This window comes from Cucurbita maxima, unplaced genomic scaffold, assembly GCF_002738345.1.
Source record: "Cucurbita maxima cultivar Rimu unplaced genomic scaffold, Cmax_1.0 Cma_Scf00015, whole genome shotgun sequence".
NCBI lineage: Eukaryota > Viridiplantae > Streptophyta > Magnoliopsida > Cucurbitales > Cucurbitaceae > Cucurbita > Cucurbita maxima.
The window spans coordinates 5,012,690-5,039,862 of record NW_019272031.1 but is presented as its reverse complement, the minus strand read 5'-3'; the positions used below and the strand labels follow the sequence as shown (position 1 = coordinate 5,039,862).

Here is a 27,173-nt window from a genome sequence, read left to right as displayed (position 1 = left end):
CATCAATGTGTTTTGTACGAGCATGATGGACTTGATTTTTTGACAAGAAAATAGCGCTCTGGCTATCACAAAATACATCTATATGTCCCTGCAAAATACCCAAGTCATTGATCAAACCATGCATCCAAATAGCTTCTTTAAAAGCTTTCGTTACTGCCATATACTCTGCTTCAGTGGTAGACAATGCAACAGTAGACTGCAATGTTGAACGCTAACAAACAGGTCCACCATCCATAGTAAATAAGTATCCCGTAGTAGATCGTCGCTTATCCAAATCACCAGCATAATGAGAATCCACAAAACCAGCTACACGATTGTCAAGATTAAACATTTCTTGTTTTTGAAACTTAATACCAACATCAATAGTGCCAAGAATGTGCCTAAGAATCCATTTTACAGCCTGCCAATGCTCTTTACCAGGATTATGCATATAACGACTCACCATGCTTACTGCGTGTGAAAGATCAGGTCGAGTACACACCATAGCATACATCAACGCACCAACAACATTTGTATAAGGAATGTTCTCCATATACCTTTTGTCATCGTCAGAACTTGGCACATGGAAGCACTAAGCTTGAAATGAGGAGCAAGTGGAGTACTAACGGGTTTGGTTGAATCATTCAAACTAAATCTTGACAATACCTTGCGTAGATATTGAGACTGAGTCAACCAGACTGTATCTTTTTTTCGATCTCGCTCTATCTTCATTCCAAGTATTTTCTTTGCATTGCCTAAGTCTTTCATTTCAAATGTTTTAGAAAGCTCATCTTTGAGATTATCAATCTCCACCTGTCTCTTTGAAGTAATTAACATATCATCAACATATAAGAGCAAGTAAATAAACGATCCATCATCGAGACATCGATAATACACACAATGGTCAAATTGACTATGAGTATACATATGCTCTACCATGAAATGATCAAACCTTTTATACCATTGGCGAGGGGATTGCTTCAGGCCATACAAAGATTTCTTCAATCTGCATACTAAATGTTGTTGTCCAACTACTCGGAAACCAACTGGTTGTGCCATATATATTTCTTCTTCCAAATCTCCATGCAAAAAGGCAGTTTTTACATCGAGTTGTGCAAGCTCAAGATTAAATTGAGCAACCAAAGCCAACAAAATTCGAATCGAAGAATGTTTTACCACATGTGAGAAAATTTCATTGTAATCAATACCTTCTTTTTGTGCGTAGCCTTTAGCCACAAGTCGAGCCTTATAACGTATACCAAAAGGGTCTTCCTTTTTTGCAAAAACCCATTTACAACCAATTTCCTTCTTACCTTTTGGAAGTTGTACCAAATCCCAAGTTTGATTTATCTCCAATGATGCTATCTCCTGATTCACAGCCTCTTGCCAGTGTAAGCTATCCAGGCTCTGAATAGCATCTTTGTAACTGTTAGGAACTCCATCAATCAAAGAGAAAGCATATGCTATCGGATCATTAAACCTTGCAGGTTTTCGAATTACCCTTCGTGGTCTATTCTTGGCGATTGACTCAGGTTCCTCCACTCTTTCATTTACAAGGCTTTGCTTCTCAAGACTTTGCTCTTTCTGTTCTAAGACATCAAAGTTATTATTTACCTGATCAATAGGTTCTTCGGTAGGAGCAACCACATCAGGAGAGAACACCACCTTCTCCACCTGCTTCAATGCCTCGTCATTATTTTCAATTTTCTGCAAAAACATTCCAGACTCATCCAATGTCACATCTCGACTATTAACAATCTTACTTGTTTCTGGACACCATAACCTATAGCCCTTCACACCTTTGCTAAAGCCCATAAACTTGGCTTTTTTTGCTCTAGGATCCAGCTTTGAGTCTGTTACATGATAATAAACAGGACACCCAAACACATGCAATTTATCGTAATCACTAACAGGACTACCTGACCATACCTCAAGCGGAGTTCTCCCACCGTTTCCAGAAACAGGTAAACGATTCACCAAGTGAATTGCATAACTGAGAGCCTCAGTCCAAAATGCTTTACTCAATCCTGCTTGAGACAATATGCATCGAACATTCTCTGTTAATGTCTGGTTCATTCTCTCAGCAACTCCATTTTGTTGTGGCTTACCAGGAACAGTGAAGTGTCGAATGATCCCTTCATCTCGGCATACTTTAAGGAATGGATCATAAGTATATTCTCCCCTGTTGTCTGATCTCAGCCTTTTGATTTTCCTGTCCATCTGATTCTCTACCATTTTCTTCCACTCTAGGAAGATTTGGAGAACCTCGTTTTTGTGCCTCATGGGATACATCCAAACTCTCTTCGAGTAGTCATCAATAAAGGTGACGAACCACCTCTTTCCTCCCAATGAGACATTCTTTGTGGGACCTCATACATCAGTGTGAACATAATCCAAAATGCCCTTTGTTTGGTGTATAGCTGTACCAAACTTCACATTTTTTTGTTTACCAAATATACAATGTTCACAGAAATCAATTCTTCCAGTTGTGGCACCCTTAAGGACTCCTTGGTTCACCAGTGTCTGAAGCGCATTCTCACCAGCATGCTCGAGTCGCATGTGCCATAATTTTGATATGTCTTGTTCTTTCGAACTTGCCACAGCAGCATGCCCAATTATTGTGGTTCCGTTGAGGTAGTATATGCTACCTCTTCTAGTTCCTGTAATTGCCACCAAAGCTCCACGAGCTACTTTCAAATTCCCTCCTTCCAAAATGATGCGATAACCACTCGCATCCAAAACGCCAAGTGAGATCAAATTTTTCTTCAAGTCAGGGACATACCTCACCTCTTTGAGTTTTCGTATAACCCCATCAAATATCTTAATTTGTACTGAGCCGATTTCCATTATCTTGCAAGTACTATCATTGCCCATATAGACAACTCCACCATTGAACTTTTTGAAGTCCAAAAACATCTCTTTGTTGGGACACATATGATAGGAGCACCCAGAACAAGAATCCATTCACTGGTTTGGCTGACTGATAGGGAGATTGTCAAGGCATCATCTGTATCAGTGTCGTCATCTCTAACCACATTGGACTTCGACCCCTTCTCTTTTAAGATCGAACAATCCCTTTTCCAATGGCCTTTCTGTCGACAATGCACACTCATTTTTATCAAGTTTTCTCCAATTGTCAGATCTACCTCTTGACTTTAATCGAGACTCTCCACATTCGTTCTTTTTCCAATTAGAAGTCCTTCCATGAGTAGTGAGAACGTTTGAGCTAGAGCTTTGATACGTCTCCTTTTCCTTTTTCCGCATCTCATTGTTTATTAAGGCATTTGAAACATCTTCAAAATCAATATTAGTGATTCCATGTAGTAGGGTCGTTACTAAAAACTCGTATGATTCCGGCAAAGAGTTTAATAACAACAACGTCTTGTCCTCGTCATCAATCTTAACATCAAGATTGAGCAAATCAGTGATGATTTTGTTAAAATCATCCAAATGCTCAGCCATTGAGATGTCTTCCTTGTAGTCAAAACGGAAGAGTTTCTTCTTCAAATAGAGTTTATTTTCCACACTCTTCTTCATATATTTCGCTTCAAGCTTGTCCCATAATTCTTTCGCCATGGTAACCTTCATAAATGGATATTTCTGATCCTTGCCAAGACAAGATCGAATAATTCCACAGGATTGTCGATTTAATTTCGTCCATTCTGCTTATGTCATGTCTTCAGGCATTTCTTCTTGGAGAGAAACATCGAGGTCTTGCATGACCAGCAAATCGCTAACTTCGCCTCGCCAAACACCAAAATTATTGGTTCCATCAAATTTCTCTACTTTGAGATTGGAACTCCACACTCTCGATCCACGTCGTGATGGTTCTGCCATTTGCAATAATTAATCTGGATGAAACTCAAAAACACAATTCTTGAAAATTAAATTTCAAGAGAATAAACACGATTGTGAGCACGTCTAATGGTCGATGAGGCACAAGCTTTCACAATACCCCAAAATACCACAATAAGGCTCTGATACCACTTGTTGTGAGCCGAAAGCGGAACAAATGTACTCACAACACCAAAATCACTCAAGACATACAATATTGCACTAAAAAACTTGATTTTTCAACAGCAGAAAAAATGACATTATATAGCCTATGCTAAACCTAAAGATAAACTAACAAGCCTAAAAATATTAGCAAGACATTGAGAATAGGTCTTGGTTCTAGAGAATAGGGCTTATGACAGTGTTTAATACACATGATCCACTTGAATAAAAAGAAAGTAATTTAAAAGGGATATGAAAAAAATATATATGAATGTTGTATGGTAAAGAAAGAAGGGAGTTGGATATCCCAAAAGGGCCAAACTGGGAAGCCTTCAAAGTAACGTCGAGGTAGTTGGGTTTATGTTCACAGTTATGAACAGTTTTTTGCCCTTTTGGAAGCCAACCACTTAGCAAACTTAAACTTTGAGCAAGGCCCATAACTTTAATAAAGACACACATGCACCAACCAATCTATTTAGTGAAGTCTTATAGGGTTTCTAAAATTGGTCCAGGGGAGAAGCTTTTGAGCAATTGAATGATGTTTTAAGTCGGTTTAAAATCAAAAAAAGAAGGGAAAAAAAAAAAAAGTGTTGCAATTATTTGAAAGAGGCGAATTATTTGTTGCTAGAAAACAATGGTAAGAAAGTATATGCATTATAGTTGATTCATCATGTGCAGCAAAAAGATGCTGTTGGATTCAGATGGCCTGGCAAACCAACTGCATCCTCCTCCTCCTTGCCAACTCAAGCCCTCTTCCCCAATTTCCCTTTTTTATTTCAACAAACTTCAACTTCAATCATTGGTTTACAATTCCAAGTAATTTCTATCTTCTTTTTCCTCTTATTTCCTTTTGAATCAATCTTTATCCTAACTTATTGTTGAACTAAAAGGGGGGAAAAGTCAACTAAAAAAAGTGACCTAAATTAATGTGCGAACCTTATTGCAACAAGGTGAACACGAACTTTTGTGTATAGTCAAAGACGAGAGAGAGAGAGAGAGAGAGAGAGAGAGATCCCATCATGCAGAATTCTTCTCTCTTGTACCCTAAAAAAAGAGTTCTCGATGAAATTATTGGTTATATATTAAGTTGTGGGGTTGAAAGCCCCCACCTCTGTTGGCCTACCTAATTCTTCCACTCCTTTGAGGGGCATCAACCAAATGATAAAATATTATTGGTTCAGGATTCCAAGAGACAAAGAGAGAGCTTTGACAATGTCACCGTATATCAATATTAAAGGACCGTCATACTCATTGCATTGTTCCATGGGAAATGGGTATTATTGTTTAGTTGGTGATGCCCTAATCTCTGTAACCCATCCCACATGCCATGCAAAACCTTTCTTCCATCTTCCCATGACATTTTCATGAGTTCAACTAACAATGTGAACAACGGGACAAAACCCAACTTTAGATTTCATCAAACTTTTTTTACTATTACAATTATTTTTCCCTAATTCAAAAGAATGAATGAAAATCAACATTATTTGTTGTATATTTCAATGAGCAAAGACTTATTTGAGGTTGTGAGGAGATGATGGCGCCCATGTCATGATGTCTTAACAACTTTCAATTATTTTCTAAATAAATATTATTGGTTTTCCGTGTTAAAGTGTTGACATTTATTATTATTATCATCATAAAGAAATTCATGTCCAATTTCTTAAACACTTCCCAAACTAGTTGATATACATGTCTCTCCTTATCTATCGGTAAGTTGAGATTATTTCACCTAATAAATTAAAATTCCAAGTTTTTTTTCTTTCCATTTTATTATTTTTGGAAATGAAGCTTTAATTTCTCATCTAAGATGGATATATTAGGCATTGGCTTGGTTGAAATTTAAATATAAGCAAGTTGCTTAAATAAAAAAATATCCAAAATATAAAGTTGAACACTTGGACCTACCCAAGCTCTCAAATTTATTATTAGTACACATTGTTCATGTTGAAGCCATCTTGTTTTAATTAGTATCATCAGCTCCGGCTGTTTCAGGGAAGTAGCAACTTGAAACATGAAAGCGAGAGTTTGATAAAGGAAAGAGGATACAACTAAAAATCCTTCTCTCTTCCCTCCTCTCTCTCTCTGGGAGAGTACTGACAAGTTCACATGCACATATACACAGCTCTTGACCCACTCACATACTCATTCCAAGATAGGAAGCTGAAGAACATCTGACCCACATTTTCTCTCTCTCTTCCCCCACTCTCTCAATTTCCTCTTCTAAAAAGAATCCCAGGAAAAAAAGAAGAAGCTCTTTTGTTGCAATCCCCAATTGCGTTTGTTTGATTAGCTTCATTTTCCATGTTACTAGCTACAACCAAGTGCTTACATTTGTTCTTCTAAGATACTTGTTCACATCCCTTCATAAATCTGCACAACCTTTTCTTTCACCTCTCTCTTTCTATTTCTTCTTCGCTCGCCATTCCTGGTTCACCCATTCCCTCTCTCTGCTCCTGGATTCTTCTCCTTTGCTGCAAGGAATCGAGATTTGGGAAATTGGTAAGGAACCCAGAAGAGCATTTTGGGATTTGGGTGGAAATTTTTGTGGGATTGGGATTTCTTTTACATTGTGAGCTGATGATTGTGATTAGTGGTGGTCTTGCTGGAAATTGCACTGTTTCTGAAGCTGTAAGTAGGTGTAAATCTGATATTTCTGTCTTGTACGTACAACCCAAGAAGGAATTTGTATTTCGGTGGAGAATCTGTTGGGAGATGCTGCAACTCAAGGGGCATGGGCTTTCGAAGAATCTCTTTTGGGGTTTGGACTGAATAGAACTCAGGAGAATGTGGGGAAGAAAGGCGTTTGTTCTATCAAGTAACTAAGGGCTTTGTTCTTTTTGGATTGAAGGAGTGCTGATTACAATACTTATTTCACTAGGCATTATCTTGTTGTGTAGCCTTAGGTTTGGGTTCTTTTTTGTTTTGGTATGTGGTTCTTTCTATGACTGAACTGAGGGAAGGGCATAGTTTGTTGTGAAAGAGAAGAACCTGAAGATGGCTGCAAAGCTTCTGCATTCTTTAGCTGATGAAAATCCAGATCTGCAGAAGCAAATAGGATGCATGACTGGGATTTTGCAGTTGTTTGATCGTCAGCATATACTCAGTGGAAGACAATTGAGGCACAGGCGGCTTCCTCCTGGTATTTCACTATCTCAATTTGCTTTCGTTTATTGTCTGTTTGCCACAAAAACCTCAAGCAGCCTAAGGACTGTATCTTCTTTATGACGTTTCCATCACTTTGTTATATCTTGTTTCAATGCATAGTTCTTTTAAGAGTTGAAGATGCCACTTCTTTCTCTACATCGTTTCCTTTTCTTTTTTGTTTTGGGGACGGAGGAAATGAATTTAAGTTTGTGATTCTTTTGCTTTCTCTTCTGCGACTGTTTTATGGATATCTCTGTAATTGGTGCTCTTTGGAGGAAAATACTTCGTAAATATGGGGATCGATATTCCTTGGTTTACAATCGCAAGTTATAAGTAGTCTGGTTTAAGACCAAAACAAAACATATCATGCTCTTCATAAACATGTGTCTAATGACGATCCCTTATTTAGATTACTTCTGATTCAACCACTCCAAATGAGTTTTTTAATCATCTAATAATTTCAGCGTTATTACGTATTAATCCAGTGGTATGCAAATTGATATCATGCCAATTCTTTTTTTCGATCTTGTCTGCTACAGGCACTTCTCATCTAAATATTGGCAACCCAGGGAAAGAATACAATGTCTTTCAGACAGAGGCAACTGTAAGTCTCCTAATTACTCTGCCATTTTTTAAGCCCGGTACTTTACTAAATTGCATATATGTTTAAGCATTTAAGTTCTGTACAGAAATTTTGAGTTCATTCTGGATCGTAATCTATGAATCTTGTTCTTGTAGGACATGTCTCTAAATGAGAGTTCCAGTGACAAACAAAGGTTTAATAAAGATTTATCAAGAGCTTCTTTCTCCTCTTGCTCATCTTCCATGTCCTCTGGTGAGCACAACAAAACAGCTCAGTTGCAAGCTTCCTCCTTTGATCAGATACTTTTATCAAGAACGCCATTGAGAGATTCTGCAGCAAGCCAGTCAAATACCTCTCCCCGTGTGGGGAGGCAACCCCTTGATCTGCGAGATGTCGTGAAGGATTCTATGTATAGGGAAGCAAGAATGTTATCAGTCAAAATGTATACCAATGACGAAGCACGGAGTCGTTCTATGAAGCATAGAGACTCTCCAAGGCCTTTACAGCTATCCCAATCTACAGATGGGGCTTCTAAAGATGATACAAATTGGAAACAAAAGATGCCTGTTGATCTGAAGGAGTCTCTTTTGGTTCTTGCTAGACTTCGAGATGCACCATGGTATTGCAATGAAGTCGGAGAACATGATAAACTGTCTCACGAAGTAAAAGATGGATTTTTGCAATCATTCTCTAGAGGTGGTCCTCGGTTTTCTTATGATGGGAGAGAGGTTGAGCGATTATCCTTTGAATCACGAGATACCATTCGGTCAGCTCCGAAATTTAAAGACTTTCCAAGACTCTCATTGGACAGCCGGGAGAGTTCAATTCATGGTTCCAAATCTATGTTAAAATCAAACAAACTTTCAAAGAACTTGAATGGTAGCGATTGCTCAAGTGAAAAATCTATTGATTCACCACAACTGTCGGGATCTCGAAAGCATCCCCCCAGTGTTGTGGCAAAGTTAATGGGATTGGAAGCACTTCCAGGCTCACCCTTGGCCAGTGATGCTCAGGTTAGACGTGACCCCTTCGTTGGCTCATTGGATGGCATAAGCTCAATGAGGCCAATTAGAACTCCCGACTCTCCTCGGAACACATTGAAAGGCCCAACTTCTCCACGATGGAAGAATCCTGATTTAGTAATGAAACCTATACCAAATTCAAAGTTTCCGGTAGAAGTTGCACCTTGGAGGCAGCAGGATGGAAGTAGAGCCTTTCATAAACCTGCTCTGAAGCACCTAAATGGATTAGCTGGATCGTCTAACCCCTTTCCTTCTGTTTATAGCGAAATTGAAAAAAGATTGGAAGACTTGGAGTTTAAACAATCAGGGAAAGATCTTAGAGCACTGAAACAGATCCTTGACGCTATGCAATCAAAGGGGCTCTTGGAGACTAGGAAGGAGGAGGAACCTTGTAACAGTGGAACTCAAAGAGAGAATGAATCAAAACGTGAGAGCAGTAGTGTTAATTCTAGGTTGATGAGCGAACGAAATCGGCAAAAGAGCCAAAAGGATTCTTCCAGGAGTGGGGAATCTCCAATTGTGATCATGAAACCAGCAAAACTTATGGAAAAATCTGGAATTCCAGCTTCATCAGTTATTCAGATGGATGGCCTTCCTGGTGTCCCTAAGCTTCAGAAAGCCCCGCATGGTAAAAAGAACTCCAGTGGTAACCGAGCAGTTAAAGATACATCTCCTGAAAATAGTGGGAGGGGCTCTGGTGCGAGTTCCACCAAAAAGAAAGAGAATGCAAAAAATCTAAGACCAACGCATTCTTCTTCAAAGCCTCAACATTTGGCAACGGAAAACACCGTAAGTTCAATAAAAACCTCAGGGTCTGTGAGCCCAAGATTGCAGCAGAAGAAGGCTGAGCAAGACAAACGATCTCGACCACCAACTCCTCCATCTGACACAAACAAAACTAAATGGAAATCCAACAGACAAGAAACTGATTCGGGCTCTCACGTTGGAAAATTGAGAATAAAATCTCCGCATGTGTCCCAAATGGATGACCAATTGAGTGAGATAAGTAATGAATCAAGAACTTTGAGCAACCAAGGAGACGACATATCTCAACTGTCTGACAGTAATTTATCCTTGGACTCAAAGACAGATATAGAAGTCACCAGCAGCGAACTTCCTACTGACATTAATGGTAGCCATGGTTTACAAATGAAGACTTCAAAGTACTCAGATTCACATTCAAGGGAAAATGTAGGTGACCTATTCATTTTCTTTTTGCTCTGCATTTACAGCAACTAATCTATAATACATTAAATTGTTTCAGAACTCAAATTTGAGTTTTGATTTTGTGGCTTGCAGGAAAAACTTGCTACTCCTGCTCTTGAACATCCTAGTCCGGTTTCCATTCTCGATTCCTCTATGTATAGAGACGAGGAGCCATCGCCATCTCCTGTTAAGCAGATATCAAAATCCCTCAAAGGTGATAGAATCTGTCACCAAAACCAACAATCCTTTCTGAATCAATTTGAATATTTCACAATTTAGTCACTGTACCACCGTCCCACATTTTCAAAAGTGAATATGAAGATGACATATTTTTAACAGAGGGTGGGAGGTAATTATTGATGATCAATCTTGAAATATGTCAGATTTAGAATGTAGGCCAGGATATTTTATGGTTTTATAATGTTTGGCAAATTCATTTTGTTGTGCTCCGGTGGATGAAGCTTTATCATGATATCACTCTTGAGCCGCAGCATAGAAATTTAAGCTCAACTTTTCATTTCCTTTGTGAAAGAGAGAGGAAGTTTCAATTTAATCCGTTCTAATACTTTGATGCATACCTTTCAGGCAATAGGGCTTTAGGCTCTGAAGATTGTGGTGAATATCAATGGAGTGCCACAGATAGCAGTGTGGAGCCTGGTCTTAGCATGGAAATCAACCGCAAGAAACTGCAAAACATCGACAACTTGGTTCAGAAGCTCAGGCGCCTGAACTCTCACTATGATGAAGCAAAAACAGATTACATTGCATCATTATGTGAGAATACGGATCCAGATAACAGATACATATCTGAAATATTGTTAGCCTCTGGCCTCTTACTCCGGGACCTAGGCTCGGGCCTGGCAACATTTCAACTCCACCCTTCTGGTCATCCGATCAACCCTGAGTTATTCTTCGTTTTGGAGCAAACCAAGACGAGCAGTTTGGTAAGAAAGGATGAGTGCAGCTCTCTGAAAGTTGCAGATTCAAAACTGAAGCAGGAGAAATCTCATCGCAAACTCATTTTTGATGTTGTAAATGAGATTGTTGGCAGAAAGTTGTCTGTTGTTGCTGCATCACCAGAGCCCTGGACAACATCCAAAAAACTAGTAACTAAATCTATTAGTGCGCAAACGCTTCTGAAGGAGCTATGTGCCGAAATCAAACAGTTTCAAACCAAGACACCCAATTGCAACTTGGATGATCAGGACGACGGTCTAAAAAACATGTTAATGGAGGATGTGTTGCAAAGATCTGAGAGTTGGACTGATTTCTTCGGCGACATCTCCAACGTCGTCTTAGACGTTGAAAGATTGATATTCAAAGACTTAGTTGACGAAATCGTATACGTTGAGGCTGCTCTTTTACGCACGAAGTCAGGCAGACGAAGACAGTTGTTTACTTGACAGGTTCTTCTTTAACCTTTCCACATCTATCTGATTTTGCATTTCATAGTGATGGAACCTTCATTTTTCATTTTTTCCTACAATATAGATAGATAGTGCTGTGAAGCGTTGTGACTAATGGTTAAGAAGTGTTGTAAAGATGGTGTACAAGTTTTCAAACCATGAACATGAACGTGAACATGAACATTCTGATGAATCAATATATGTATGCATCTGATATTATTCTTTCTTCACCTCTCCCTTTTGCTTTCCTTCTGCTTCCTACAAACTGTCAAAAACATCTCCCATTATTTTTCTCAATCCAATTTTCTATTACAACGGAAATTGAATCAAAGCAGTAGCCTCAAGTCTTAACAACACAAGTAAATATAATCAATCCTCAGAATGAGCTTCTATAATCCTATCAAAACTTTCAAGATTCGATAAAAATATATATATATTGCTTATCCATCTAAAGTGAGAAATTTCAATATAGCACCAATGAACAACGCCGGACAAAACAGAAATTTGTAATGTTTATAGTTAAGTTAACTACAGGAATGCATGTACCCACAGCTGCCTCCGTAGCATAGTGGTAGTGCGTTCGCTTCGTAAGCGAAAGGTCGCGAGTTCGATCCTCGCCGGGGGCTATTTTGGTTTTTATTTATACTTTATTCCGCAAGTTTTGGTGACTCAATTCTTGGGCCTTTTTTTAATTCTTTGTCCATCAATTTTATATTTGTTTTAGAAATTCTCAACTGAAATGTTTAATTGTAAAATTGGTCTTTCAATTTAGTCTCCGAGTTTTTGAGTTAGAATATTATATAAATAATTTAATAACATTTTATAAATAGTTATTATGTATTAATAAAATTCTCACATATAATTTCTCACCTTTAAAATTTTATGAAATTTAAAAGATTTTAGGTTAATGTTGGAGGGTATTAATAATATTTTAAAAATAAAAAACTAAAATTTTTAGTATAAAAGCATTTTTAAAAATTTATTAAAGTTTTTTTTTAAAAGGTATTAATTTAACTAGGAAATATAAAATCAATAAAAACTGAAAATTACATGTGTGCCAACTGCCAACCAAGTTTGCAGTATATAACCTTTCATACAAAAAAATCCAAAATCATTTCACAAATTTTTATTTTTAAGTCGGAAGAATTTTGGGTTGTTCCCATCCCATCCCCTGCCCCCCTCTCTCTCTCCATGGCCAAAGCTTCCTCCTCCCTCTTCCAAACCCTAAAGCGCTACATCAAGAAGCCATGGGAGATCACCGGCCCTTGTGCAGATTCAGAGTACAGATCTGCCGTCCCCAGCGCCTTAGAGTACAGGCTCTTTTGCCCCGCCACTACTAAGCAGAAACCCATTGTCCCCACCTCCAATCCCGAAACCGTCTTCGACATTAAGTATTACAGCCGCGACCAGCGTCGCAATCGCCCTCCAATTCGATGCACCATCCTCAAGAAACCTGACATCGAGCAGATGATGAAGGAGACTAAGTTTGACCCTGCCGACTTCCCCAAAGTTTATCTTACTGCCGCAATCGAGGAGGATATTAATGCCCGTGGAGGTGGTTATCAGAAGTAGTGAGGTGAGTCTTTTTCTCTCCGACGACCGGTTTGGTGTGTGGCCATCTTTGGGTTTAGGTTTTTCTCTCCGTATGCATACCCTTGCTGTTCCGTTCTTCAAGGGGTTGACTGGTTCCATCTTCCCCAATTGCATAAGTTGTGCATTTGCTGTTGGTGTACAAATCATTCTTGTTTTAAATGGCATAGGTTCTTTTACAGCTTATTGTCAATGCAGATTGGTAAGAAGGCTGTGTTAGAGGGAGAGAACTCTCCACAATGGTATGATATTGTACACTTTGAGCCTAAGTTCTCGCTTTGTGCTTCCCCAAAGGCTCCCAAAGGTCTCAAGCCAATGTAGATAGTATTACTGGATTATAAACCCATAATCATTCCATAAATTAGTCGATGTGGGACTTTCACATCCAACATCTCCCCTTGAACAAAGTACACCTCCCCTTAATTGAGGCTCAACTCCTTTTTCTTTTGGAGTCTTAGTCATTTTTTATTATGCCTTTGATGAAGTTCGACTCCTCTTCTTTTGGAGTCCTTTGTTCGACATTTGAAGATTTACCAATTTATTGGCACGACTAAGTTTAGGGCATGGCTTTGATACCATGTTAGATGAACAGGACTCTCCACGATGGTATGATATTGTCCACTTTGAGCATTAACTCTCATGGCTTAGCTTTGGGCTTCCTCAAAAGGTCTTACTCCAATGGAGAGAGTATTTTTTTTTTTAAACCATGATCATTCCTTAAATTAGCCGGGACGAAGTGTTTTGGCCTTATGGTTAGGGCTCTTTTCTTTTGATCTTATAGGATTTGGCTTCCATTCCTGGGTTCTTTGGAAATATGCGATGTATTCAAATTAGATTCACTAAAATTCTACTATAATTTAGTGATGTCCACTACCTTCGCTGAAAGTCAGGTTGAAGAAGGAAGCTATGACCTTTATTAATTAATTGAACAATCTCATGTGAAGTTGTAGGAATTCTGCGTGGATGTTGTCCTGTTCCGTATAGAAATATGGCTATTCATTGCCAGGCAGGCAGGGTGATGTTCAATGATGACTGCATATTAGTTTTACTTCGATTTAATGCATACTTTACCCCATGCACTCAAGTGGATAGCATTCAGCTTCGATCATTATTGTCGTGCCGAATATTAGTTTTGGTCGTGGGAGGATTGGGGGAGGGGAACAAGTGGTTCTGTTAAGATACTGTGGCTGCACTTCCTTTAGCAGCCAATTCCATACAAATTTTAGAATATTAAGCTTTGATGGTGGTTGTGTACAAAGCGTTTTGTCTGTATAAAGATTTTTAATTGGAAGCAACTTTGAATTATAGAATTTTCCCTATGAAGAACACTAGTGGAGAAAAATGTGATACCGAGATTTTATTAAAATTTTATGCTCGTCTTTTCATCATCTGGTTGCTTGTATGTGGTAGTGAAGTGCCATGGAGGATGTGGTTGAGGCATGTAAGATGGACTTTATTATAGATACTCTATACGCACATTTTCTTGGTCTTTGTTATGCCGCGTTTCTCTGTAAAATATGTCCATTCGTGCAATATGTATTGCATTTCTTTTGGATGGTGGAGAATAACTTCCCTTTTTTCTTATTTTTAAGTGTCTTTAAATGCAGATTAGCATAAGACATAAGCTTAGGTTTCAGAGAATGGCACATCTTGTTTATGAAGGACATCTTGATATCAATATTTTATTTCATTAAGAACACAAATGTGATCTTGTTTATTAATTTTATGAACTAAAATGACTTTTCAGTAATGCTATTGTTTTTCATGATAGTATGTGCCAGTTTTCTGACATAAATGAGTTCTTCTTTCATCAGGTTCGATGGGTTCTTATAAGATGTTCATGGCCTACTTGCTGCGGCATGGATTCTTTCCTTTTTTACTATCTTCTGCGTAACTTTTGTTACTGTTATTCTCAGCATTCTTATCCCAAGAGTTGTAGTACTAGTGGTTGTCTAATAATTGTCAACTTGGTTGCAGATTCCTGTAAATAACCATTAATAATTTAGGAAATTTTACCAGGTTCGTTGTTCTTTGGGAAATATTTTCTCCAGCTTGTAATCTTCCATTCTGCCTCTCTTTCAGTTTCAACCTGAGAGTGGATTAAGTTGGCATAGTTTGTAGCCCAGCCTATACAATAATACAAGACATGGGATTTGCCACCAGTAAAGTATACCCCCTCGAATTCCTGTTTGTTTGTTTGTTTTGTTTTTATTTTTATTTTTATTTTTTGTTATGTGTTTGTACTTCAGTCATGTCACATTGTTGGTGAGACACACGTCGGTTGGAGAGGGGAACAAAACGTTCTTCCTAGTAGACATTTTAAAACAACCCCAAAATGTTTTCATTCTCATGTCATTTTCTACCGGGGTAACATTGACAACCTTTTTTGTTTCAAACAAGTGTTGTTATTCACGTAATATAATCACAAGAGATGGTACAAAGACTAAATTGGAGTGATAAGACCTTGCAACCCAAACTGGGTTATTTTTTGGTCAATTTTCATAGGGGTATCATTGACAATTTATTTTCGTTTCTCAAAAAGTCATTGGAACATTTAGAAAAGTTTTTTTCCTCTTCATTTTTGTCTCTTATAATATTCACTAGAGATTATACTAAGATTAAAATTGGGAAGAAAAAAATTTGTAGCAATGTGTATAAGACCTCACAAACCAAACCCTTCAAGACCCTAATCGTGCCACTAAAAATATTATGCGGAAAAATTGAGTTATGCTCCATGTTCTTTTTTTATGATAATAAGAGAACGGCTCAACAACCATAAAAACTGCTTTCTCATTTTAGTATTCAATGAAGACCAATCTAAGACTTCAATGAAGACCAATCTAAGACTATTCAATGAAGACCAATCTAAGACTAAAATAGAGAAGGAAAAAATATATAGCGATGTACATAAGACCTTACAATCCAACCTCTCCCGTGAATACCTTAATTAGGTCACTAAAAGCATTTAGCAATATCTTAGGTTGATATTTTGAAAAATATTCAAATTTGATAATTTGACACATGCCATTTTTAAGGAATACCATTGGTAACAAGTTAATGGAATGTTTAGAAAAACTTCTTTCTAGTTTTATTCTCTTACTATATTTACTAAAGATGGTACTATAAAGACTGTATATGCATCCCCTCACAGTTTATCTAATCTTTCTAATCCTCGCACATACAACGTTATGCAATAGGCTAAGGAGTAAAAACTTGAAATTGGCACGGGCATGCAAACTCATGTACTGCATCATTTCTTGTAAACTAAACATATCGTCTATCCTCCTAAACTACTTTTGACAACAAATATTGACCTCCAATCTAAACTAATGGTAGATTCTTGTTCTCACTTATACATACGCCTCCTTTAATTTTCAGACTATCATATCAACAATCCCAGTAAGTACACTGCAGTTCTAGAAACTAGATGGAAGTTTGAGGGATTCACAGAATTTTGAAGGGCATAAAAGGAGGAAAGAACTTGAATCAATTCTCAGCTACTGCTAGATAACAGAAAAATAACCTCCAGATAACAAATTGTACCTGATTAAATTGGCGTTTTACGAATCGAGGCACAAAAGTTGCCGGAAATGTGTATAACTATCAACTTTTGTTTCCTGACCAGTTTTTCTAATTAGAAAACTTCGCAATCAACTTGTCAACATGGAGGACGATATCATCGATCCGAGGTCGAACTGCAGCCTGCGGCTGAAGCATCCATTTTATAAACTGATGGAGAGCATCAGGATATGGAGGATTAGGTCCTGCTGGCCATTTGATTTGTGCATTTACAATTGCCAATTGAAGGCTTCCACCAGATTCTCCAAGTGCATACTCAAATGGAGATACCCCATACCTAATCATGAGAAGTTACCCAGTAAATTTTAGTTTATATATGAATGATGTGGTGAAATTTGATGCACTACATCCAAATAACTAACCATTTGAGATCACGTGGTAGCATTTGGCTCAGTTTCTTCCTAGATTATAACTATTTCATAAGCTAACCCACATTTAAATGGTACTTTTCATATTTGGTTCAGGCCGTGAAGTTACTGTACATTTAACTAAAGGCTTGTTGGTGAGAAATGGCAGTTTTGTTTTCTATGATCGCCACTAGCAGATTTGTTTTCTCATCATTGTACGAGCATACTATCGCATTCTCCAAAAAAATTGAGATGATTTCAATAAACTCCAAGGAAAATTATTACTACTCACATTATTGCATACAAAGTACATCCCAGTGACCAGATATCAGTCCTCTCATCGATGTCTGCATGGCTTGGACAATCCCATAGCTCTGGTGCTCGGAAAGGTGCCGAACAATGCTCAGATGCCCATTCCTATAAAACAAATGAGATTAAGTTCACTAAATTTAGTATGGAATTTTACTGTGAAATTAAGGGTAATGATGTCTGAAGATCTATTAGTTCTCTTGCAAGAAACCCATAAAGAACTACATTGTATAATTATCGCGGCAGAATACGAGAAGATCCTGTTAATAGTAATTACTAATTAGTATGGGAAAAGAAAGAAGTAGAATCAATAACCTGCAATTGGAGTGCCTCTGAACGAGAATGAATTTCACTTCTAGCAGGTCGAGCACTGCCAAAATCCATCAATATTGCATGAGGTGACTTTCCTTTTCTATGAGTTAAAAGAACATTGCCAGGCTTCACATCATTGTGTGCATAAGGAGGCTCACTACTGTGCATATGCTTAAGCCCTGCACAGAGCTGCAGAAGGGTTTTTTTTTTTTTTTTTAAATGAACTGGTTTTAAGAAAACTCGTGAAAATTTAACCAACTATGACAGGGATGAGGATAAGTAGGAACGTTCCATGGTAACTTCAACATCACTTGGAGCAAAGGCACCATTTACAGCGTTCAGAATTTACTCCTTTAGGTGACAACTAAAAAGCAACAATGGATAGCAATTACCTGGCGAAATATTTCCAGGACATCCACAGTAGAAAAGAATTCCTTCTTAGCCTTCATGGTCTGGGCATTGTCCAGTAATGTTCCATCCAAGTGAACTGGAAATAATAAGTAGGCTTCATGTTTTACAGATCCTTCAGTAGATGACTATCCCATAACAAAAGAAAAAAGGGTCAATGGCAATACTATACTAGAGGTTAAGGATAGTTGATCGCAATTATTTACTTGAACCAGAAGCATAAGTGATAATGTCTGCACTAACTCAAAAACATATAATCATAAGAGTCAGAAAGTAAGCCTTTTAAACTAAAAAGAATGTTGACTTTTCAGCAGCAGAACAAGTTTTGAGTTTCATTAGACATTGCAACATTGTAATGACAGGTGAAGTCCAAAAGTTTGCATTTAGAAAAGATACTAGATTTGCTAACCAATATTAATCAATCCATCCAACCCTAGTCCATACAAGAAGTGTAGAAGATAAACTTTTTGTTCTATTAATTGAAAGCAAGATACTAACGTCTGCCAGGAGGATGTCCCTTTATAGGAGTTCCTTTCACTTCCTACTTCGACAAGGATATTATGATTCCATTTCAAAAAAATTTGGCATAAGTAGCAATCTACAACCTTCAAAACTGGTAGGAACGAAGAGATCAAAAGATTTAAAACTATGAAATTACTTCTATAATTGGATATGAAAAGTTTCAAGAGCTATAGATGTGCAGATGCCCTATGCATGAGTGTTAGCACATAATCTCCAATGAAAAGCTCACATTCAGATATGAGACAAGATGAACCAAAGTTTCATTATTGCTGTTTGACACTAAAACTAGTAGCCAAAGTCGAGTAACACCACAGAAAGTAGAAATTTATCTAAGAGAATACAATTACTCATAACTCAAAGCAGACATAGCAAAACCATCTCCAGCCACTACCTTAACTGCAATTATAGCATGGTCAAGAAGTGGAAGTAGATTGGGATGACTAAAAAGCGACGAAACACGTATCTCCTCCCTCACCAGCTCCAATTGTTCACTGCTCTGAATCAGTACCTTTTTTAAAGCATAAGTGCCATCACCTACAGAAGAATCGAACTCATTGGGCAGAAAGCAAAAACTAAAAATCAACAACAAAGAGCAAGAGACAACATTGGAACCCAGTGGCCGCAAAAATTGCTCATATCTTTAGACAAATTCAAAACACCCAACACCGAACCCAAATTTAAATCGCGGAGAATCAAAGTGAAGCATTTCTAGGTCCATTTCAAAAGGGCCCAAATCAGACAACGCAACGAGGGATTCAAAAAACACAGATTACGGAAAGGAAGCAGACCAGAAAGACGAGATGGGTCCTTCAATTTCTTGGCGAGACCTCCGCCAGAGGCTGAAGACGAGTCGGAAATAACCTCTTTGACCAAAAACACAAAGGCAAACCCACCTTCTCCGAGCTGCCTCACGATCCTAAACCGATTCTCGTTGATCCAAATGTCTCCGCCGCCATTGACAGCATCGTACAGAGCATTCAAGCCAGAAAAGGAGCAGCCCATTTCCCCCTTTAGCGAGAGCAAAGCATACAGATTCAGAAGGGTTGAAAATTCTTTGAATCTATGGATGGAGTGATGAAATCAAGGCAGATTGAAAACCTGACTTCATGTAAATTGAAAAGGATCGGGAACTGAAAGTGCGATTTACGTTACCCTATATATACATTTGCCCTGAAGCTTTGCAGGAGGGTTGCTTGGTCTTTGACCTGTGGGAGCAGAGACTTGTTGGGTGTGTCACGCTATTACATGGATTCACTGCGGCTTTTGGCACACTCAACGCAACCACTGCCCGCCCATACTCCCACAAAATTATTTTTCCCTTTTAGCACAGAACATGTACTTGAACTTCTTTCCCCCTTTTTTTTCTTTTTTATTAAATTCCAAGTCTCTCCTTTTAAAAATATTCATATTCTATTAACTTCAAAAAGTATGTTATAGGGTTAAATTCAAAATACTAAAAATCAATTTAAATCTTATGTCCAATTGTTTCGAGGAAAAAGGCCATTACACATAATTAAAGAATAATTTCAAATATAGTTCGTCACTATGGATGGAATTCCAGCGATATACAATACATTAAAAGGATTATAATTTGGATTAATGGATTATAATTTGGATTGTATACATACACCATCTTCGTAAAAACTATTCCACAAATGCCACGGCAACAGAAATTGATGAACAGAATAAGAATTGAAAACTTGCATTGGACCCGACGTCTAATTTTAGAGAAATTTAATCCAACTGCAAGGCCCTTTAACCATTGCTTCAAAGAGGTGGTTTGGACCGTCCATTAGATACACATGGCTGCATATCAAATGATGCAGCATTTATCCAAGTTCTTGCAACACATAATTGATTCCACTACTTAATAAGGCTATGTTCTCTGGCCAATTCTATTGAATCACTCAGTTTCTTAAAAGAATATCAATCCACCGACTGGATTCTGCGCAGTCTGAGAAACTAAGAATGTTCAAACGTGACTACTGGACTAGATGGAAAATATCAACGGAGATAGAAGGTTGCAGTAGAAATGGCATAGGCCAATCAAATTTTAAGTGAAACAGAGTACACTACTAACCAATTCGCAGAAGAAAGCTACAGGTACATTGAGGGTAAGTTAAAGAACAATGGCTTTTACCCTTCAGAAAATACTACTTGTAAGTTCCGATACTTCTGCTACAACTTGGTCAAACTCAGCCTTGAGTTTCTCTTGTTCAGTTGATCCAAGCTCCCCTTTGTTTGGCTTAGTTTGTATCAGAACACAACATGTTGGCCTCTTGGTCGACCCGGCATTGGCAAGATCCTGAAGAACACACGTGATTAAACACCTTTTGTTATTATCACAAGGAACGGATAATCATGGCAAATTGTGGTCGAGAAAACTTAGAAGGTGCTATGGAAATTGAATCATGTCAAACTTAAAACTCAAGTAACAATGACATAGCATAAGGATAAAATTAAGAACTGATCCACGAGCAATGAACAAATTGGTAGCCATCACTTCTCTCCTTTCTCAACTACTTTGCATATCACACCAAAAACTAAAAAGCAGACATTCCCATAGATTAGAACATGAACAATCACTTACTTCCTTGGAAGGAACATAAACGTAGCGAATGTCTGCCTCTTCACATAAGATTGGAACATGAGTGATCACATCAATGGGGGATATGTTTCCAGCTATTACACAAAACCTGCATTGTATAAAACAAAAGGAGGGCAAAGCAATTAAAAATACCATACAGTAGAAGGAATTTAAGGTATTACATACGAAGTATAATGTTGTAAAGGCTTCTTTTGATTTTAATCCATCCAAAAACATATCATAATGTACCTAAAAAAAGCTATTGGAAATATATTGTCCATGTAACAAACAAATCCATAGCACAGCTACTATACTCAATGGTATGACATTCAGTATTCTTCCTTCCTTGCCCATTTGCAAGACCCACATTCCCATTGTTATATCTTTAGCATAATACAAATCCCCAATAGACTAAAAGTAAGATAAATAAAAAACATTGCGGAAATTACCCTTTTTGTCCGCGCCTTATGCTTTTGACCACCTCCTTCACCCCCCGCTTCAAGCACTTGTATTCAGCAGCTGAAAGAACAAGAACGCAACTTATGTATATTTAATATAAAAATCACATTTATGAAGCAAGAAAATGAAAGGACAGAAACCAGGCCATACAAAGAACGATGCCAAAATGAATATTAACAAGTACAAACCAAATAAAATCAATCCCCTTATGCGGACACTCATTCGCTGCTTTCGAATACAATATACTTTACTATCAAATGGCATAAAAGGCACCGACACGATCGTGATTAAATGAGCTACCCTTAGCCAAGCAAGAAACATAAATGTATCACTCTGGTTCATTACCAGTTTACAGATACAAGGAGTAATCCCCATGGAATGACGGCAAAAGAAACAATAAAAGTAATTCGAGCTCAAAATTCGTACAAACAAGCAGCAAGGCCTCCAGTACACATCGAGAAAAGAGATGGAATACCTTTACGAACAAGCTTTAGGGTGCGCTTGCAGAGCTTCTTGCCGGCAAGGGGTTTAGCAATTGGTGCAAGAGCCAACAGCTTCTTCTTCTCCTTTTCTTTGTCCTTCAGATGCGACTTCTCTGCTTCGCTGTCACTCACCATTGGGTTGGATGAAATAGAACTGCCGGAGCTAAGAGGGATTTGTGAGGAGGACGTATATGGGCGTCTGCTCGGGATTCTGGCTTCCGCCCCATCTTTATTACTAGGGTTTAAGAGGGGGAGACTGGGTGCAAAACCAGTCCCCACGTGCAAAGCTTTCGCACGCTTTAGCCCAATGATATTCTTTTCGTGGACCCGATTGGTTGGGCTTTAAAAGGCCCAATAAGAGTGGGTTCTTGGGGCTAAGAAGATTATGGCCTTTTCTTAAAAATTAAATTAAATTACATTTTATAATTGCTTTCTCCACCACCACTATATCATCGAATTGATTCTATAATTTATATTATTTTTAAAAAGAAAAATAAAAAAAAACAAAGAGGCATGCAATCTCAAAAGCCCATTTTGCCAACTCAACATTCTTATATAAATAAGACTCGTGCACTCTCAAAAGTCTTTCTAACTTCTTTACTCCAAAGGTTTTGGTAAAAAGCACACGCAACTCCCAAGTTTCACATCAACTATAATTGTGTAATTATATATCCTTCTTTGGGTATGGATTTCTGAATGGTAAGACTGGTGTTGTTCTCTTTGTGTTTTTCCTTTTGGATTTTCCTTCAAAGTTTTAAAAAGATGTAGGCTAGGGAGATGTTTTCACACCCTTATAAACAATGTTTTGGAATCTCATCCCTTCGTGGTCCAGCGTCCTCGCTAGCACTCATTCCCTTCTCTAATCGATGTGGGACCCCCTCAATCCACCCCTCTTGGGGCCAACGTCCTCTCCCCCCTCCTCCCTTTTGGGCTCAGCCTTCTTGCTGGCACATCGCCTAGCGTCTGGCTTTAATACCATTATAACAGCCCAAGCCCACCGCTAGCATATATTGTCCTCTTCGGACTTTTTCTTTCGGACTTCCCCTCAAAGCTTTTAAATGAGTTTGTTAGGGAGAGGTTTCCACACCTTTATTAAATAATGTTTCGTTCTCCTTTCCCACCGATGTGGAATCTTACTTAAATATCCACACATCTACGTGACAATATATCTTTTTTATAAAAATAAATTTTATGTGAAATGGTTGAAAATGTTGTTCAAAACTACATACTACATAGAATTAAAAATAATAATAACAGCACATATCTATTGTGAATCCTCCGAGATTTGGGTGTTTTGTTTTGATGTGGACAATAATAATAATATTAGAAGTAGTAACAATAATGTAATGTTTGGACCAGATTTCATCCCATCGAATCACTAACTAGGAAGTGGGATTTGTGGACTATCCCATGCCTTACTATTTATTAATTAGTTCATTCAACATCAATCATTTTCACCTTCTTTTGCACCGAAATCATATACAACCAAAAAGTTGAAGAAAATAAATTAAATGATTAAATTTATTAGGACAAAAAATTAAGAAAGAATTGATTGATTAGACCCTTAATTTTTCTTTCCCCTGGTTCTTCTGCGTTATGTTTAGTCTCGTGTCGTTCTTGACTTGCTTTGTTAGGGTTATGGTCACGACACACGTGTGGGTCGCCCTAACCATAATAATCATAACAATAGTGTAATGGTTGAACAAGATTTCATCCCATCAAATCACTAACTAGGAAGTGGGGTTTGTGGACTATCCCATGCCATATTATTAATTCATTCCTCCCTACAACAATAGTGATTGAATTCATAGTATTTACGTGGAAGGAGAAGGGAGAGAAGTATATAAACAAAACAAAGTTTTTGGTGGAGGAGGTTGATATCTCAAAGGGGAACGGAAGAAGAAGACTTGTGGGCGACCAACACGAACATCAACCAGAAGATTAAGTAAATGAGGAAGATGATGATCTGAAAATATGAGGCATACGGAATTGCAGTGGCTATGAACAACGCCGTGACACCCAAAACCCCGCCCACACAGTACAGAATCCGCGACACTCTTTTCAAAATGGACTTGGTCATCTTCCCAAACGCCACAAAACCAAAACACAGCAACAGAGTGAGCGATAGAAAGTTAAACACGCGAGGCAGTTTTTTTTCTATCTGCACGGATACCGTAGCGATGGCTATGACCGACGACACGCAGAATGCCACTATCATCTCCTTCCATTCCTCCACCATCTCTGCAGCTGCCACCGCCGCCTCCGATTGCCCTCCGCCGCCGCCGCCGCCGCCACCTTCTTCTCCATCCTCTAATTCCCACAACCGACGTGCTTTAATGCAATTTTCAAACCAACGCATCTTCTCTCTCTTCTCTTTCTAGTTAGGATCAGTTTCCTGTTCTAGACTGAAATATAAATGTAAAACGGAGCTCCTCCATGAGACCATTTATACGACTACCACATGCTTTATACGAAGTGGTTCTAAGCGTGTTATTGTGATTATTATTATTTTTTTATTTTCATACCATGATTTACTTTCGAGGATATCTCTTTTTTAAATAATATATTTTTCTTTTTTAGCTATACACTCTTCTACCATATTTTATTTTTGGAGTTCATAATTGTAAATGATGTGCATTATGTAAGAATCCTCCAAATTTAAATAGTTATAGTTGATATTAGAATTTAGGTTTTTGTAGACTTTTGACATAAAAGAATTAGAATTAGCGTGGGTAATCACGCAATGGCCAAACAGCACATTCGGTCACCATTGGCCTTCACAAAAGACCTCGTATCAATGGAGATGTATTTGTTACATATAAACCTATGATCGTTTTCTAAATTAACCAATGTGAGATTCCCTCCCAACAATTGTCAACAATCCTCCCCTCGAACAAAGTACACTATAAGTCTCTCCTTAGGCTTATGGAGCTCTCAAACAGCCTCCCTTTAATCGAGACTCAACTCCTTTCTCTGATGACTTTGACTACATCTTTATTCGACACTTTAGTGACTTTGACTACATCTTCGATGGATATAGTTGATGAGATGATGAGATGCTAAAGCTATGTGTGTGTATGGCTGATTCTTTAGAGAAAATGGAGGCGATGATGTGTAAGAAAGTATACGAACTTTGAGCAACCATTATCGAAGCGTGGTATTAAAATGATTAGTTTAGTTAGATATTGGACGTTAGAGTTGGCAAAGTTGGAAGTTTCAGAGATGAAAGTGCAGGCAATAATTTGAATAAAGTTTAATTTATGGTGTGACTAATACCCTTTTCCAGAATCCCAGGCCATAAAGAGCTTACCATATGCAGCTGCTCTCTCATTTCCTCGACTTCTTTCTTAGTCATCTTTCTAAACCGCAAAATCCAAACCCACTATTATATTAATACATATATATCAAATGAGTGGTAGACCAAAACAAAAGGTAGGGGGATTCATCATCTCCAACTCTATATCCCTATAAACAATGACCCCCTCAAGTCTTTCCACTCCAAAGTTTCGAAGATTTAGAATTTTAGGAGTTGGGGGCTTGGAAAAGTTTTGTAAAAAGCAATTCCAAAAGAAGAGAAAAGGTTATATTCCTTAGCAGACCGAACCACTCGATCACCTCATTAAAATATATAAAGTATACAAGTTTTGGAATTTATGGAGATGGTTACATGCATCGTTGCTCCCCTTTTCTGAGTGCCCAGCAAAAGGACAAACTATATTCTTAATCCAATTATTGCTATTTATATATATACACACACATACATCTAACACACTTAATGGAGCGAATCAGATCATAGATTTTAAACTATCCAACAGTTTTAAAACTTTAACATAATATCTTATTAGTAGTATTCCATGGATCAATTTGTTTTCAACGAGGTTTCGTTGGGTTTGATTTTATTTGAATCTTAAACCGATTCGGAGGATCCCCTGGTTAGAATGTAGGGGTATCTTGAAAATATTTTCAAAGGGATGGGAATGAATATATGGCATTGATATATGGGAAATATTATAATACCCCTATTCATCTCTTCTATATCTTTCGCGACTGAAACATAACTAAGCTACCTATTTATCTCTTCTAATCTTCTAAAATTTAAAAAGGCTATCTTCCCAACCAGTTTAGTACAATAATTAGAGAGAGAGAGTTAGTGGGTCAGTTATTCTTTGGAGGATGAGGTTTAGCGACAAAATAGTCAGCATTAAAAGATACAAGGGTAGATGTTTTGGTATGAAGTAGATGTGGAGCATGATTGAAACCTCTTCTTCTGTAAATCAAGTTTTGATAATGTTGTGGAAAGAAACGATGGAAAGAGTGGATTGTAGTGGGAAAAGTATGGTGATGAGGTTGCTGTTTTACCAATCCCAGATCTTGTTTATCCACCCCCTCTCTTGCCTTTAGTGTTTCAAACCGGGTTTTAAGAGGAGGATAGGTTCTTCCGTATGCAACCCCAGCTACACAAAAACAAACATTACAACAAAAATAAACTTTGCGTGAGAAGCTAATGATGCTACAGAAACAAGATATAAGAAGAAGAGAAAAATAGTGATGAAGAAATGGAGGTTGAATCACCTTGATATTGGATGGAATGAAAATAAAACAAAGCCACCAAAATGATAAAGAGGCTTGTTGCTGTCAGATATGATTCAAAGTATTCAAAAAGATATGATTCATGAGAAATGATTCAAATATTCAAATTACCGAAATTGTTAGTAGATTTGAATTTTTCTAGATTTGGATGATTTACTATTTCTGGTGAAAATTGCATAGACAATAATAAAGTACTGCCGCATTCATTTATTCTATCTGTTCTTATCTCTTTCACTGTCCGTTTTTCTAACAAACACCATAGCCAACTGAAAAAGATAAAGGAGGCTTGTTATATATATACAAGAAAAGAAATTTTTGAAAGGCTTTACATTTGGGGAGTTGGGAAGGGGACACCCTCTTGAAATCTTCCCTTTACCGGCCTTCAATTTTGGTTTTGAGTATGTTGGAAGAAATTTCTTTATTTATAATCATTTACCTAATAAGAAAATATAGTAAATAGTAAATAATATGGAAAAAACATTAAAAAGAATAAAATAATAAATGAATAAAATATATTTTATCCTTTAACAACTCCAACCATAGAATGCGTTTATATTAAAAAAAAAAAAAAAAAAAAAAAAAAAAAAAAAAAAAAAAAAAAAAAAAAAAAAAAAAAAAAAAAAAAAAAAAAAAAAAAAAAAAAAAAAAAAAA

The 27,173-nt window shown here is 37.5% G+C and overlaps 4 protein-coding genes and 1 non-coding gene across 6 annotated transcripts; 3 read left to right on the top strand and 2 right to left on the bottom strand.

The window, feature by feature from the left end:
- Nucleotides 1-6,800: 6,800 nt before the first annotated feature.
- On the top strand, nucleotides 6,801-11,566 carry LOC111490054 (protein LONGIFOLIA 1-like). Its single transcript, XM_023138501.1, has 5 exons — nucleotides 6,801-7,114; nucleotides 7,659-7,723; nucleotides 7,858-9,915; nucleotides 10,024-10,144; nucleotides 10,516-11,566. The coding sequence occupies exons 1-5, from the start codon at nucleotides 6,970-6,972 to the stop codon at nucleotides 11,331-11,333; spliced, it is 3,207 nt and encodes a 1,068-aa protein (XP_022994269.1). The 5' UTR covers nucleotides 6,801-6,969; the 3' UTR covers nucleotides 11,334-11,566.
- Nucleotides 11,567-11,890: 324 nt separating this feature from the next.
- On the top strand, nucleotides 11,891-11,962 carry TRNAT-CGU. The gene has a single exon. It is a non-coding gene; the product is annotated as a tRNA-Thr (tRNA).
- Nucleotides 11,963-12,386: 424 nt separating this feature from the next.
- Nucleotides 12,387-15,096, top strand: LOC111489956. Its single transcript, XM_023138360.1, has 2 exons — nucleotides 12,387-12,912; nucleotides 14,741-15,096. Exon 1 carries the CDS (start codon nucleotides 12,387-12,389, stop codon nucleotides 12,906-12,908), a length of 522 nt encoding a protein of 173 aa, XP_022994128.1. The 3' UTR covers nucleotides 12,909-12,912; nucleotides 14,741-15,096.
- Nucleotides 15,097-16,153: 1,057 nt separating this feature from the next.
- LOC111490215 (serine/threonine-protein kinase 16-like) lies at nucleotides 16,154-19,712 on the bottom strand. Of its 2 annotated transcripts, none has more exons than XM_023138750.1 (7): nucleotides 19,502-19,712; nucleotides 19,192-19,411; nucleotides 18,795-18,937; nucleotides 17,866-18,009; nucleotides 17,477-17,662; nucleotides 17,145-17,269; nucleotides 16,154-16,782 (listed from the first exon to the last, which is right to left on the bottom strand). In XM_023138750.1, exons 2-7 carry the CDS (start codon nucleotides 19,403-19,405, stop codon nucleotides 16,557-16,559), a joined length of 1,038 nt encoding a protein of 345 aa, XP_022994518.1. In that variant the 5' UTR covers nucleotides 19,406-19,411; nucleotides 19,502-19,712; the 3' UTR covers nucleotides 16,154-16,556. The 2 variants fall into 2 exon arrangements, with proteins under 2 accessions (XP_022994518.1, XP_022994519.1); XM_023138751.1 differs by having other exon boundaries at nucleotides 19,556-19,712.
- A 555-nt stretch (nucleotides 19,713-20,267) lies between these two features.
- LOC111490234 (H/ACA ribonucleoprotein complex subunit 2-like protein) lies at nucleotides 20,268-22,170 on the bottom strand. The gene is made up of 4 exons (XM_023138776.1): nucleotides 21,925-22,170; nucleotides 21,440-21,509; nucleotides 20,994-21,099; nucleotides 20,268-20,708 (listed from the first exon to the last, which is right to left on the bottom strand). The coding sequence occupies exons 1-4, from the start codon at nucleotides 22,064-22,066 to the stop codon at nucleotides 20,547-20,549; spliced, it is 480 nt and encodes a 159-aa protein (XP_022994544.1). The 5' UTR covers nucleotides 22,067-22,170; the 3' UTR covers nucleotides 20,268-20,546.
- Between the last annotated feature and the right edge of the window lie 5,003 nt (nucleotides 22,171-27,173).

Bases quoted from the DNA above. Each gene is read 5' to 3' on its own strand.
- LOC111490054 (XM_023138501.1), top strand. From the start codon at position 6,970: ATGGCTGCAAAGCTTCTGCATTCTTTAGCTGATGAAAATCCAGATCTG. The intron at 7,724-7,857 runs GTAAGTCTCCTA...TTGTTCTTGTAG, and splicing joins TCTTTCAGACAGAGGCAACT to GACATGTCTCTAAATGAGAG. The intron at 9,916-10,023 runs GTAGGTGACCTA...TGTGGCTTGCAG, and splicing joins ATTCACATTCAAGGGAAAAT to GAAAAACTTGCTACTCCTGC.
- LOC111489956 (XM_023138360.1), top strand. From the start codon at position 12,387: ATGTGTGCCAACTGCCAACCAAGTTTGCAGTATATAACCTTTCATACA.
- LOC111490215 (XM_023138750.1), bottom strand. From the start codon at position 19,405: ATGGGCTGCTCCTTTTCTGGCTTGAATGCTCTGTACGATGCTGTCAAT. The intron at 18,938-19,191 runs GTCTGCTTCCTT...ATTCTTCTGTAG, and splicing joins GGACCCATCTCGTCTTTCTG to GTGATGGCACTTATGCTTTA. The intron at 17,270-17,476 runs GTTATTGATTCT...TTTGTTTTATAG, and splicing joins CAGAGGCACTCCAATTGCAG to GAATGGGCATCTGAGCATTG.
- LOC111490234 (XM_023138776.1), bottom strand. From the start codon at position 22,066: ATGGTGAGTGACAGCGAAGCAGAGAAGTCGCATCTGAAGGACAAAGAA. The intron at 21,510-21,924 runs GTATTCCATCTC...TTGTTCTTTCAG, and splicing joins CCTAAAGCTTGTTCGTAAAG to CTGCTGAATACAAGTGCTTG. The intron at 21,100-21,439 runs GTAATTTCCGCA...TATACAATGCAG, and splicing joins ATAAGGCGCGGACAAAAAGG to GTTTTGTGTAATAGCTGGAA.